The sequence below is a fragment of the Phoca vitulina genome, unplaced genomic scaffold (assembly GCF_004348235.1).
Source record: "Phoca vitulina isolate PV1807 unplaced genomic scaffold, GSC_HSeal_1.0 scaffold4, whole genome shotgun sequence".
Lineage (NCBI taxonomy): Eukaryota > Metazoa > Chordata > Mammalia > Carnivora > Phocidae > Phoca > Phoca vitulina.
Genome location: NW_022589707.1, coordinates 67,697,668 through 67,713,020, shown reverse-complemented (window position 1 = coordinate 67,713,020; position 15,353 = coordinate 67,697,668). Strand labels below are relative to the sequence as shown.

The window sequence follows — 15,353 nt, the reverse complement described above, 5'->3', positions numbered from 1 at the left end:
AGTATAACATTTAATTTAGTAGTTTTCCTGAACTTACTCTGAAGGTTTATAGGGTAATCTTAAGACTACAGATACAAGTAAATTAATTTGGCATGGAAGAATTCAGTAACTTTTTCTTGACATTCTTCCTTTAGACGTGTGATTAATTCTTTTGAGTACTCACTGAAGTGACAAAGATGTATTGAATGCTTCTTTTTATGAAATGTATTATTATGAAAAAAATTGCAGTTCAAAATTAGGCCTAGAGAAGGCGGCAATATATGGAAAGACATCCAATGTCATGGATTGGAAGACTTCATATTGCTAAGATGTCAGTACTGCCCAAAGTGATCTATAGATTCAGAGCAATCCCTGTCAAAATCCCAATGACTTTTTTTGCAGAAGGGGAGAAATCCATCCTAAAATTCATACCAAATCGCAAGGGACCACAAACGCCCAAAGCAATCCTGAAAGGAAAAACAAAGTTGAAGATCTAAACTTTCCTGATTTCAGAATTTACTAAAAGCTTCAGTAATCACAACAGCTTGTTAACAACGTAAAGACAGATGTGTAGACCAATGGAAAAGAATAAATAGCTAAGAAATAAATCTTTACATTTAGGTCAAATGACTGTTGACAAGGATATCAAGATCATTCGGTGGGGAATGGACAGTCTGTCTTCAGCAAATGGTATTGGGAAAACTACATATCCACATGCAGAAAAATGAAGTTGGACCATTATTTTATACCATGTATAAAATTAACTCAAAATAGATGAAAGACTTAAAACCATAAAACTCTTGGAAGGAAACAAGGGAAAAGCTTTATGACAATGGATTTCGCAGTGATTTCTTGGATATGACATCAAAAGCACAAGCAACAAAATTATAAATTTGTGTGCACAACAGAGTGAAATGGGATGGAACCATGGAATGGGAGAAGATATTTGTAAATCACATATATTTAATAAAGTGTAATATGTGAGGGAGCTTGGGAAGATGTTGGACTAGGAGGACCCTAAGCTCACCCCTTCCCTTGTTTACAACTAGTTAGCACTTGCATCCAAATAAACTAGAAAATGATGTGAAGATTGGCAGAACAAACTTAACAACTGTGTAGAGAAGAAGCTGCATCTGAGAGCTTAGGAAGGGCAGAGATGGTGATTGGGAGCTGTCTGCAGGAAGGAGAGAGTTGTAGGCTATGGCTCAGAGAGGTGAAAGCACCAGGGAGCCCACTAAGGGAAGGTAAATCCCCATGTCTGGCTTTGAAAACCAGAGGGGTGAAATCCCTAACTTTGTATAACCAGTCAGGCTTGGATTCTGGAGCTTTAAAAGTCTGCTGACTCAGCACTGGGTGAGCTGGAAGGGCAAATGATAGCTGGGTCCCTACCCTTAAAGGGACAGCAGCCTATATGGAGAGGCAACATGGAAGCTATAGCTTGAACAATGCCTGGGGCAAACAGGAACAGCCCTGGGTGATGTAGGGGATTGTTGAATTACTGTATTATAAACACCTGGAACTGATATAATACTGTATGTTAACTATACTGGAACTCAAAAATCTGATCTTTAAAAAAAAATATAAAGTCAACAGAAAATCAAATTATCAGGTTTTTTGTTTTTTGTTTTGTTTTTTTTTTTGTTTTGTTTTTGTTTTTAAGATTTATTTGAGAGCACTCTTGTGCACTTGAGTACAGAAAAGAGCAGAGGGAGAGAATCTTCAGGCAAACACCCCGCTGTTCACCTCGGTGCTCTATCTCAAGACTCATGAGATCATGACCAGAGCCAAAACCAAGAGTCAGATGCTTAACTGACCGAGCCACCTGGGCACCCCTCAATTTATCAGATTTAAAAAATGGTTACAGGACTTGACATTTCTTCAGAGATGTACAGATTGCCAGCAAACACATGAAAAGATGTTCACCATCACTAATCATCACAGAAATGCCAGTCAAAACCACCTTGAGATATCTATCACTTCACACCGATTAGGATGGCTGTTACAAACAAACAAACAAAAAACCCCTAGAATAATAGGTATTGGCAAGGAATTGGAGAAATTGGAGCTCTTGTGCACTCTTGGTGGGATTGTAAAATAACTGCAACTACTGTGGAAAGCAGTATGGAGGTTCTTCATGAAATTGGAACTATGATATGATCTCGCAGTTTCATTTCTGGTAATTTTTCCAAAATAATTGAAAGCAGGGTCTTGAAGAGATGCTTGCACAATGCATATTGGTAACAGCACTATTTACAGTAGCCCAGTGGTAGAAGCAGTCCGTATGTCCATCAATAGATAAATGGATTATGTGGTATATACATAAAATGGAGTATTATTCAACCTTAAAAAAAGGGAATGAAATTCTGACAAATGCTCTTCAACATGGATGAACCTCGAGGACATTATGCTGAGTGAAATAAGAGGAAAAATACTGCAAGATTCCAGTTGATGAAGTACTTAGAGTAGTCAGATTCATAAAGTAGAGTGATGGTTGTCAGGGGTGGGCAGAGAAGGGAGAATGGGGAGTTATTATTTAATGGATACAGAGTTTTTGTTTTGAAAAATGAAAAGGGTTCTGGAGATGGATGATAATGGTTGGAAAACACTGAATGTTCTTAATGCAGCTGAACTATATTCCTAAAAATGGTTAAAAATGGCACCTGGCTGTTTCATTTGGTAGAGCATGTGACTCTTGATGTCAGTTTTGGAGTTCAAGCCCCATTTTGGGCATAGAGATTACTTAAAAAAAAAAAAAAGTTTAATATAGTAAATTTTGTGGGTATTTTACCATAATTAAAAAAAAGATATTTATGTTAAACAAAAAGATACTAGGTCTAGGAATTGGGAAAGGAAGCCTAACTGATTTCTATTATTTATTTCAGATTCCAGATGAATTCTATGATTTGAAATATAAGATTTCAGTTGTATTTTTTCATCATAAAGAATCTCATGTATTTGTCTTTTTATTTTTTTTAGACTTTATAGACCATTTTATCTTCAGCTGACCAATATGCCTTTTATAAATTATTCTATTCAGAAGCCCTCCAGTCCATTTGATGTAGATAAGCCATCTAGCATCCAAAAGCAAACTCAGGTTAAACTAAGGTTTGTTTAACCTTCAAGTAATATTTTCTTTTTAAGCAAACGTTTAAAATAATTCATTAAATGCTATGGTGGATGGGTGGATGGGTGTGTGTGATCACTGTTATGGTTTTCCCACCTGTGTGTGTGTGTTTGATCACTGTTATGGTTTTCCCACCTGTATATTTTTAATGCTGGATTAGAAGTCTGAATCTTTCCTAGTAATATTTTCTTTTTAAGCAAACGTTAAAATAATTCATTAAATGCTATGGTGGATGGATGTGTGTGTGTGTGTGTGTGTGTGAGATCACTGTTATGGTTTTCCCACCTGTATATTTTTAATGCTGGATTAGAAGTCTGAATCTTTCCTAAGTATGTCACACTAGGTATGTTAGGATCAATAGATTAAAGTTGAGGAGTGGCTTGTAAATATTTACAAGTAATTAAAATGTGTTATTTCTCCTAAGTGATCTGAAATATTCTCCAGAAAAATAACTACATTTTTAGTTTGCTTCTCAATTTCTTGAAAAGAAATATACTTAAAAGTATTTGTTGATATAAACATCTGTGGAGATTATGGCAGATTGATAGGTGAGGACTGTACATTTTATAAATTCTTAATATTCAGCAATTAATTCTTTTATCATATATTTCTATCAGAATCCAAACGGATGGCAATAAATGTGGTGGCATCCCAATTCAACTCCAATTGAAAGAGAAGAAAAAAAAAGGATATTGTGAATGTTGCCTGCAGAAATATGACGATCTTGAAACTGTAAATATGATTTTATATTTAGGGGGTTGATATTTCTAAGTAAATATGAATATTTACTATGTAAGTTTTAGCTTGATTTTCTGATTGTGGCTTACAACTTGATAATGACTGAGTAGTATATATTTCTTTTTGATAGAATTATCTTAAATTTTAGGAACCCAAGGTGGGAAAATGTTTATTGAAAATTTAATTTTTATTCATTCATTCAACAAATTTTTATCAAGTACCTGTGTTGTACCAATCACTACTCTGAACAAACAGCATTGAACAAAAGAGGCCAATTCCCTACCTTTATGAAAATTACATTCTATGAAAGGGGAGGAGAGATATGTAACCACGTAGTAAGAAAGTAATTAAGTATATATAGAGAACATTAGATCACTTCATTAAGAAACTGTAAAGCAGGAATGGGGGTGTAGATATTTATTTAGACAAGGAATAGCTAACTGATAAAGTGATATTTGAATAGAAACCTAGGAAGTGAAGGAACATGACTTGCGGATATTGAAATAGCATTGCAAAAGTGCTAAATTAAACTGATTGTTGGGATTAAAGAAACCATTCAGCTAATGGTGGTGGCCTGGTGGAAGTGATGAGACTTGGTCATATTGTGGATATAATTTAAAAGTGGAGCAAAGAGGCTTTGCCAGTGGGTTGGAAGTTGGGAGTGAGTAGAAGATGCTTCAGGCCTGAGCAATTAAAAAAATGGGCATATGCTCTACTAATGGTAGGATGAGAAGAAAGTAGAGATTACTCTTTGAAGTAGCAGAAAGAGAAATAGAATAGTTGGAAGGGGACATTCAATGAAGATACAGTTTTGAAGATGGGAACTATTTATGGTTTGTAAAGTGATAAAACAAAAACAAAAAACAAGAGCTTTGGATCCATGCTGCCCAGGTTTGAATCCTGGGTTCCTGTTTGTGTGACCTTGGACAGTGGCAGGCTCTGTGCTTATTAAATTTTAGCTGTTATTATTTGAGTTAATTTCAGTAGAGACGTATGTTTCAGTGCTTGGTTTCAGTTTGTAGAAGATGGGGAAGTTAAGGAGAAAGAATAATATTTATAAATACCTAAGAAATAAACTATCTCTCTTTAGACTCCAAGTTGGATTGTTTTATAAGTCAAAGTATATTAGTGTTTTTTATTAGTTTATTGTGTTTTGTTTATATAATAAAGGAACTAAAACTATCTCAAATATTTCCCCTTCCCAAAAGTCATTTGAAATTTAAATTATAGATTCGTCCCAAAATTTTACTTTACTCTTGCTACAATAGAATAATTTATAATGAATGTTTTCCTTAATATCAATTTGTAATCCTAATTTAATGCTCAGAGAATGTTGGAACTAAAAAATGAAAACCTTGGTCACTGATTGACACAAGGAAGGAAAATTAGTAGTAGATGTTGGGATTGATATTTTAAAATCATTTTTTATTACATTCTTTTAATCTATGTTTCTTAGTCTCTGAGAATAAAATATTCTTTTGTTTTTTGAATCTTAGATTTCACAGTGCTTCATTTCCACCTGTATCAAGGCATTCATTTAGCAAATTGGATTACTGGAGATTAAGCAACAACAAACAAGGCAGACATACTCTGTTCCCTTAGATATCTTACGGTTCAACAGAGGAGACAGATACAAAACAATGCATTTACAAGTAGGATAGTGATAGTGTCACAAAAGTAGAATGTACAGTACAATGATAATAATGAGAGGGTACTTAAGGTAGGATGAGAGACATAGAAAACTCAATGGAGAAAGTAACATTTAAGGCAAGACATAAAAAAGGATGTATGATAAGAGGCGGGTGGAGGTAGGGGGCAACTACACAAAAGTTGGAGATTTCTCCTGAAGAACATGTATAAATGGAATCTGAACTTAGAAAGTTAATGTTTCTTTCTAAATTTTAATTATTTCTCATTTATTTAACATTACTGGGCATAGATAATTTGTATGTGGTAAATTTTGCAAGTAAGGAAGTAATAGTCCAGAATACTATTTTTTGTGATCACTGGAGAATTCAGTTTTTGGAAATAAATCATCAAAAGTTACATGAAACTAGAGAAACAGAAATGAGATTCTTGCGTGATCATCGTGGTACAGCCTTCTAGGTGCAGTTCCCTGATCAGCTGACAAGTAATAGAATTAGCCTGGAGAGTCCACCTATTTAGCAGGAACTTTATTTCTTTTGAGTTTTATCCCAGTACACTGAGCTTGTTTACTTTTGTTCTTCACTCTTAGACTGAATAACTGTCAACTAGTTCAATTTTTTTAAAAAAAGAAAGACTGAGAATAACTTCTATATTCTCCATTATAAGCATTGGGTAATTGAGATCATTTACTTGCTCATTCTCAAATGTGTTTCTCAATAATGAATTTTTTCTTCTTTTTTCTTTTTTTTTTTTTTTTTTACTTCATAGCATTTATTGTACTTCATTTTTTTGTAATCTGCCTTCTGGATTCTTGTTTTGGAATCTTCTATGTTAAACTATAACATTTCATTTATTTAATATTTTATAAGACCTACCATATTTATTTAGTGGTAATTGTATAAAGATAAAGAGGAAGATTTTCTCAATATTAGCATACTGTAAATGTTACTGTTGCATTTCTCTATCTTCATTTCCTGATGTAGTTCATTCGTTGTCAGTTCCATTTAAACCACAAATTTATTTTACTTAACATCCTTTGAAGTTGTAGTAAAGGATATTTCTTTGGAGTAATTATTAGAAACCTAATTTTTGGGGCATGAAAATATTAGAAAACTTTTTTAAAAAGGAATCTCTTGGTTTAAGAATATATAATTACATGATTTTATGTGCTTTTTTGTTTTTGTTTCAGCATCTTCTAAGTGAGCAACACAGAAACTTTGCACAGAGTAATCACTATCAAGTTGTTGATGATATTGTATCTAAGTTAATTTTTGATTTTGTGGAATATGAAAGGGACATGCCTAAAAAGAAAAGGTAATTTATCAGCCTAAGTTTTAAATTTTACCAGAATTTTAAACAATTTCATTAAACTAAAAATAAATCCAAAGTTTTGTTCTTAGAAGGAATATATATTTTTAGAATGTATATTTGGTTAAGAACTTACTACTTCTTTTCTCTCTACTCTCACCCCCTCTCCACTACCAAAAGTGCTTACTTTAAGATTACTATTAAGGTCTTCATCTTAACGTTATAGTCTAGAAGAGGAGTTAGCAAATTTTTTATTAAAAACAAGACAGTAGGTATTTTAGGCTTTGTGAACCATAACATATCTGAGCTACTTAGCTTTGTCATTGTACAATGAAAGCAGCTACGGACAATATGTAAATGAATGGGTGTGGCTGTGTTCCAGTAAAACTTTAGATTTGGTCCATGTGCTATATAGTTTATCAACCTCTGGTCTAGGGCCGTAAAGTTTACTATTTACTTGGACTAAAAAAGTAGAATTTTTAGTTAATCTTCAGGAGTTTAAATAAACCTTCCTTCACTTAACCTCCATTAAGTCGTCTTTACACTTTCACTGAATACTTTTGCTTAAATTCTACTTGCCAGTAATACTTACTAATGGTACTGACAGGACTTTTAAATGTGAATACAGTGCTATTCATTGACAGTTTACTGCACATTGACTAAATGATCCTGGTTAGATTGTTCCCATAAATCCAAAATAAAAAAAATCTTTGAAATGCTAAAATTGATGATAAATCATTAGGTTATTCAGTCCTTGTATCTGTTTTTAGACTAATCTTGGGGCATAAAGACTAGAAATAGGATACCAAGGTATAGCTTCTGAAAATTAACTGGAAAGTCTTTTGACGGTATCTAGGTAGAACAGTTTCTAAACTTCTTATTTCTGTAACATTCAGAATGGTTGTTCTTGACTGACTTAATAATACGATATTTGGAGAGGAGGCATATTTTCAACTATTAAAACTATATAGGCTACTGTAAGAATTTAGAATTCCCTAAAAATTTAATCTGCAGCAAAATTCTGAACTAGTACTTAATATATAAGTTGGTTTTTCCTTAATTATATTATCTGCACAATTTTTATCTGTGTACAAGTCAACTAAGCATCTCTAGACATTGAAAGAGAGAGGCGGCAGTGTTGGACTAGTATTTTCATATTTTTAATACTCCATTTGTTCAAGAGGAATCTTAAGTGAAAGTATAAACTAAATATACAAGTGTCCATGCTGGTTTTGAAAGGGCAGACTGAATTCTATATTCCTATAGTGTTATCTGTGACATGTATAACATGAAACATCAGTAGTGAGCTGGTAATACATAATTTAGGATTGTGTAATACAAACTGGTGTTCCAAGGATATTAAGAGATCCATGAAGAGGTTTTCAGGTCAAATACTTGTGTGAAACTTCAGGATTACTATTTTGTCTAAATACTCATTTTTTTACATTGTTAAGCAAAATGAGACGATATTAATGTAAATGAAAGCTTAGAAGTTAGGATATTTTTCAGGATAATGAAAACAAAATTGGGAGCAAAACCAAATCCCTTTACTCTCATCTTTCTTTGAGTTATATGGTTGAAGTAGTTTTAGACACCATATTTAAGATAGTGGTTACCTCTGGGAGGAAGGGGAAGAATATGGATGAGAATAGGGGGTACACTAGAGTTTTCAGCTGTATCTGTAAAGTTTTATTATGAAAAACATCTGAAATATATTTAGCTGTTAAGATTTTAGTATTTTTGTAATATTTTCTAAGTTAAATTTAAATTTCATAAATAGTTTTAAAAGATTATTAATTTGACTTTAAACTACTCAGGAATTTTTTATAGCCATTTCATGTTTTCTTTTTGTTTTATAAAGAATAAAATACAGTATTGGATCACTTTCTCCTATTACTGCAAGTGTGCTGAAAAAGTCTGAACCAAAAGAAAAGCTAGAATTGCAGCGTATTCCTCAGAAAGATTTCAAGGAAAATAATGTACAGGTAATTGAGCAGCATTTCCTGTATAAAGAAATCCAGGAACCTGAACAGAAGTTTCTGTTTATTTCAGAATGCATCCCCTACCCTTCAAGTGAATTGAGAGGACTTGAGAAAGTAACTAGTAAATGTTCCATGTTAAATCCAGCTGAAAATGACATAAAACAAAATTTTACACATCTACCTCCGCATAAAAATAAACAGGAATGCCTCCTTGACGTTTCTGAACATAAATTAATGACAAATGAAAGTGACTTAGAAGAACTGAGGGTAGATCATTGTCCATGCCGGCTACAGACGTCTGTACAAGTTTCTAACGTCAGTATGGATAATACTGCATCTCAACCAAAACCAAAGTCAGATATTGTGCTTTTTCCAGCAAAGGATCTGAAGAAAAAGGACCTTCATTCAATATTTGGTCATGATTCTGGTCTGTTAGCAATAAACAGTTCACAGGAGCACGGAACAATTCAGACAAAGACTCCATCCCGAAGTCCCCCTGAGGAACCCAATGAATGCAACTTTAACAATATGGATGGTTTACCTTCTGGTACGATCCATCGGAAAGTGAAAATATTATTAGGAAGAAATAAAAAAGAAAATCTGGAACCAAATGTGGAATTAGATAAGAAAAGAACTGAATTTCTTATTACACAAGAAGGAAACAGGATTTGTAGTTCCCCAGTACAATCTCTACTAGACTTGTTTCAGACTAGTGAAGAGAAGTCAGAATTTTTGGGTTTCACAAGCTATACTGAAAACAGCGGTATATGTGATGTTTTAGATATTTGGGAAGAAGAAAATTCAAATAATTTGTTGTCAGTGTTTTTCTCTTCCCCTTCAACGTCTACATTTACTGGCTTTTAGACTTAAATACCTTTCAGAAGTGATGAAGATCATATTCTTGAAATTTTTATAAATATGTATGGAAATACTTAGTTTTTTTTTTTTGCCAACTTTGTTTACAGAACCAAGTGTAAATATTAATAAAGGTGATGTTTGCATTTTCCTACAGAATTGGATACTTATTATAGAAAAATCATAAAATAAACTTGTGGCTCATTTTACATACTATGTTTTAGGAATTATGAATAATTGTTTTATGTCACTGAAAACTAATTTCAAGTGAAATTTTGGGAATATCAATATTTAATATAAATTTAGACAGTCTAGTTCTTTCTAAATTCTATTAATAAAATAGATTACCATGATAACATGAGAATATTGCTTTTAAAAATCTGATTTTCATACTAAAGGAAAAAATACTAATTTTTGTGTTTAGGTTCTGGAAATCATTAGTACTTGATATTTGACCTAGTTGGACCATACTGGTGTGTTGGCACTGAGGAGTTAGGTTATTTGCAGGGGTAAATAGAAGCCATGAAAGAAAAACTTAACCAGAATACTACATGGAATAAAACAATTTTTTCAATGTTCTTAATTATTTACCTTTAGAAATAAAGTCTTCCAAAAATGACTTATTATCCCCTAATTTGGTGTCAGGAAATGAAAGGAGGAGGATGGCATTGACCTCTAAATAAAAGTATTGAAACATGTGAATACTGCCTTTGATCAGGCACTTGGCAACGCAATAATTTAGAAAAGAGTATTCAAATATAAGAAAGATTTCAACTGTTATCTTTAGTTGGTAGAGGCATTTGCCTTTGAGTGTGTTCTTACAGGAGTGAGGCATTTACAGCTAATGACATTTTTCACAATGAAAGTTGGTGCCATTGAGTATTCTATGAATATATTATCTTAAAATTTAACTTTGTCAGTCTTAAATTTTTGAAACCCTGTATGGCTCCCAATATATTAGTTCATGTGTTTTGATGTGTGTATTTTGACTGATTGGACAGTCTCAATGAGAAATACTAGCTTTTCAACAACTTTATAGTCAGTCATACCAGTACTTTAATTAGGGTCACTGAAATATTCTTTAGAGTGCATCCATGCAAACCTTGTTTCCATTGTAAATTAGAATTTTCTTTCACAAATGCATGTGTGTATATAGTCAGATTTTACAGACAGCCTTCTAAAAACATAGATGCAACTTGGAAAATTACTTGTAGAAGGTATTTTTTTCCCTTTTCCAGATAATTGAAAGGTATTTAAACTTGCTCTATGATCCTTGTACTTCAGAGTGACAGTTTCTTCAATTTGCAGTGGCACTGTTTGCCTTAGTTGTATTTAATATGGAGTAAAAGACTCAGACTGAACCCCTCCAGTAGTTAAAAGTTGTTAAACTTTATTTTCACACTATTTCTGAAGTACTATTTTGAACACTGGACTTTAAAACACCCTCCCTCAAGATCTTCATAATAAGTATTTCACATTTTAAAAAATGCTTAAATTTCAGTTGGTGGTAGCAGGACCACCACATAGAATTTGTGTGGGTTGTGTTATGCAGATGGGCGCCCAACCAAGCAGAGAATGCAGCCTCCAGTACGCAGTAAGTACTGTGCCCTGGCAAATGACATCGTCCACGTAGAGGCATGAATACTTTTTCTTAATTTTTAGCAAGGCACATGGTTACCTTGTCAAGGTGCCTTTGGGGTTATGTTTACCTAAGCACTTAACTGTGGTTTGGTTCCCAGATTTGTTCACCAAAGGACACTTAATCTTTAAAGGAGCAAGGCATCTTAAGAAGTAGGAAGCTTCGGCCTTGCAGACGCCACCACCTGGGAGCCGCCCTCGCCGCTCAGCCATGGTCAACCCCACCGTGTTCTTCGACATCGCCGTGGACGGCGAGCCCTTGGGCCGCGTCTCCTTCGAGCTGTTCGCAGACAAAGTCCCAAAGACAGCAGAGAACTTCCGTGCCCTGAGCACTGGGGAGAAAGGATTTGGTTATAAAGGTTCCTCCTTCCACAGGATTATTCCGGGGTTTATGTGCCAGGGGGGGGACTTCACATGCCATAATGGCACTGGAGGCAAGTCCATCTATGGGGAGAAGTTTGATGATGAGAATTTCATCCTGAAGCACACGGGTCCTGGCATCCTGTCCATGGCCAACGCCGGACCCAACACGAACGGCTCCCAGTTCTTCATCTGCACTGCCAAGACCGAGTGGTTGGATGGCAAGCATGTGGTGTTCGGCAGGGTCAAAGAAGGCATGAACATCGTGGAGGCCATGGAGCGCTTTGGGTCCAGGAACGGCAAGACCAGCAAGAAGGTCACCATTGCTGACTGTGGACAGATCTAATAAATCTGACTTGTGTTTTATCTTAACTACCAGACCATTCCTTCTGTAGCTCAGGAGAGCATCCCTCCGCCCCCACCTGCTCGAAATACCCCAGAATCTCTGTGCTCTCGCTGCAGTTCTGCGGGCTCCATGGTTCCTTATCCCCAGGTCTAGCTGGATTGCAGAGTTCGGTTTATGATGATGAAATAAAACCTAAACCACAAAAAAAAAAAAAAAAAGAAGTAGGAAGCTTCAAAGATCCTCAGCAGGGCAGATAGAAAACTTGGTTTGTTTGATAGAAAGTGACCGGCTCTGCCAAAAGGGTCTAGACAAACAAATCCCAGCAAGCACATGGTAAGTTTTCCGTGATAACAAGAGCATTGAAGTGGTGTTAAGAAAGAAAAAAAGATACCCTAATTAACTTTCAGCTGTGGGCAACAGATAGTGTAGCAAAGCTGGTGGGTCTTTTTCCAGGAGTAGCCACCAACAGGGGCAAGTGAAGACAATGTGGTTTTGTGTTTTAAAATGAATGTTTATTTTTCCAAGTAACAAGCAGTTGTAGCAAAGGAGTATTTTACGTGTCAATAGAATCTTTTAAATGGTTTTTGAAGCCAGTGACTTCTTTGCATATATAGGTTAGGATATTAATTTATGGAACCAGGTATAGATGTTATTAATTCTAACATTATAGTTTATAGAGAACCCTGATGCATGTCAAGACAAAATCTACCTACTTTTAAAAGGAATAGGAAACAAGCTGTTAGGTTTAACACTTTAGCCTACAACCACTGAACTTGAATCCTTATTTCTGGAAATGTGAGATTATAGGTTATCTGATAAAAATTCAGTTTTTTTTTTTTAACACTTCGGTGCTAGCTTGGATGTGTAGTTAATACTATTCTGCTATCTACGGAATATATTAAAATGTATTTAAATACTATCAATTTCTATAAATGCAGTTTGATTAATGTGAGACCAAAGAAAGTTTTATGTTTCACTTTTCAGTTAGGAATCATTCCAATGCTATGTTTCATTAGTAGAGTGAAAAGTAAGGATGATAGGCCTCTCCCAAAGGAGATGGTAAGATTTTTTTTTAAAAAAATTTTAAGTAGGCCTCTATATCTGCATGGAGCCCAACGTGGGGCTTGAACTCACGACCCTGAGATCAAGACCTGAGCCAAGATCAAGAGTCAGAAGCTTAACTAACTGATCCACCCAGGTATGGCAGAGAGATCTGGAAAGATTTTTAAACATAATGTGAACTAAACCCTCACTGGGCTAGCTAGATCTTAAATCCTGGGATTGCCAAAGATCTGAAAGAATGCTGGTTATGCAGTAGGTTACTTAAGAGCTATTGAGGCCAAATTAAGTTAGATATCAGCTGCTATAGACTTGGCTGATGTTGACGTCTTTGCTATGACCAATAATGTAATGCATTAGCCATATGCTGTGATTACATTATTTGTCATGAAGAGTGGGGCAGGAACTGGGGAGAAGGAATGGCATAGTATAAAGACAAAGATCAAATGAAAGGGCACTCTAGCCTTTTAGCTGCATTAATTACTGGGAATGTTTAATGCTGTTACACAAAATATAGCATCCATGTTTCCATGAATTCCAACCAAAAAGCCTTCTGCATAAAGAGGCAGTATTATGCCCACCTACATGACTATACAAAACTGTGATTTTGCCCAAGTCAGGTTAAAAAAGCAGAACTTAGACCCTTGCAAACAAGGGCCATTAACATTAATTTTGTAAGCAATATTAGAAGTAGCCTTAAAATACTATGCAAAAAACAAAAAAACAGGAAAAGTCTAGGAGGAGCCCTGGGCAATTAAAAATGCAAAAAGAATCTGACACAAAATGTGTTACTCAAGCAAGAAAAACATACTCTAATTTTGAACACGGAGACTAGTGTGTGACCAAAACAATAAAGATTTGAATAATAAGAACCAGGTTAAGACAGCCATATCTATTAAAGGATGTCACAATTCCTTTGTGAAGAAAGTAGTGGAAATTATCAGAGTCCCTGTAAGTTCATTTCACGTGGTTGTGCTTAAATGTATAGCAAATGGCAATTTAGTTTGTTACTGTGCCCAGTGTGATCGGCTTGCCATCTGGTGCCTGGCTGGTCTTGGGGGATTGTGCCATGTCAGCGTTGATCTCTTGTTTCTGGCAGGTTGAACATGTCTGACAACAGCAGAAACTTCAGCTTCAGTGAATAGGAGCCCATGCTGTCAGGCCTATACATGACTTTTTTCCTGCCACCATAATCCTTTTGCCTCATGTACCCATTGTGCCAGCGTTGGGGTAGCATTAACGTGTGATATGAAGATTCTTACACTTCATGCCCACCCCCATATGCCATCTGCCTCTACCCCTTGTACTCAATCTTTAGACCTTTTTTTCCTAAGTCCTTTAGCAGACAGTCATGTCATTTCTCACTTCTCAGCAGTCCATATATATTCTAAACTTGGGCCAGTTTTCTTTCCATACAAAGGTGATGACAAGAGGTATACCACTTGAATCTCTGCCCATCAGGAAGATCTCTTGTAACTGGCTTTCAGTGCCACCACTGAGTGGAGCTGTATGGGCAGCTACCATGTATTTTCAGCTTGCACCCACAGAAGCAACTAATCCCCTGATTAAATTAGGGTTTCTCCATCTGGTCCAAAGGATGGCTCACACCTGTAGATGTGACCTAAGGGAAAGGAACTGATGTGATAGCAGTGGATGACATGGGCAGCTGGGCTGCCTGCTCATTCCTTGAGCTCTCTGGTCTTGTTCTAGCTCAATCCTGGATGTACCACTTCCATTTTACAATGGATTATTGGTGCACCTGCCCAATTTGATGACTTGATAGATCTAATGACAACCTCAGCTCATGACTGGCAGTTGTGACCACATGATGGTTTTTGCCCCACAGACAGGCACTTCGTCTCTCCTATGTCATCATCTACAACAAACTATTTTCATTTTTCCAAAAGTACATCATTCTCCACTGAAGATGGCACAGCTTTAAGCCCCCAGGGAAAGTTGTCATTTCCCTATTGGGGCTTTCCATAAACTCCAGTCTTCCTACCACTGAGGCCTCTCAAACCTTTGAACCTGCCTGGTTATATGACTGCAGAGCTATTTTTTGCTTACAGCCGGCAGCCTTTCATGCCCTTGGGTGGAAGTAGTACTCCCATTTGGAATAGACTCCCTCCAGAATCTGAAGAGGCTTTCCAAGCATTATGTTTCCTTTGTGTTTGGGAAGTTCAGGATGCAATAATTTGTCTTTTACTTTGGATGGGATCTTCTGGCATGCCCCTGACCACTGGAACTCTAAAAATGTTATGATGTGACAGGTCCCTGAATCTTATTAGGGTACATGTCTCACGCCCTGGAGGACATG

General features: G+C 35.6%; 2 protein-coding genes across 4 annotated transcripts in view; both read left to right on the top strand.

Moving 5' to 3' along the window:
• Window positions 1-11,100, top strand: part of DBF4 (DBF4 zinc finger) — a 32,028-nt gene extending 20,928 nt beyond the window's left edge. For all 3 annotated transcript variants that reach the window (XM_032402245.1, XM_032402244.1, XM_032402246.1), the window contains 4 exons: window positions 2,956-3,084; window positions 3,721-3,835; window positions 6,678-6,802; window positions 8,658-11,100. In XM_032402245.1, the coding sequence (XP_032258136.1) occupies window positions 2,956-3,084; window positions 3,721-3,835; window positions 6,678-6,802; window positions 8,658-9,642 (1,354 nt within the window). In that variant the 3' untranslated portion in view covers window positions 9,643-11,100. The remainder of the gene's footprint in view (window positions 1-2,955; window positions 3,085-3,720; window positions 3,836-6,677; window positions 6,803-8,657) is intronic.
• Window positions 11,101-11,431: 331 nt separating this feature from the next.
• On the top strand, window positions 11,432-12,179 carry LOC116630579 (peptidyl-prolyl cis-trans isomerase A-like). The gene has a single exon (XM_032401274.1). The coding sequence runs from the start codon at window positions 11,483-11,485 to the stop codon at window positions 11,975-11,977; it is 495 nt and encodes a 164-aa protein (XP_032257165.1). The 5' UTR covers window positions 11,432-11,482; the 3' UTR covers window positions 11,978-12,179.
• Window positions 12,180-15,353: the final 3,174 nt, after the last annotated feature.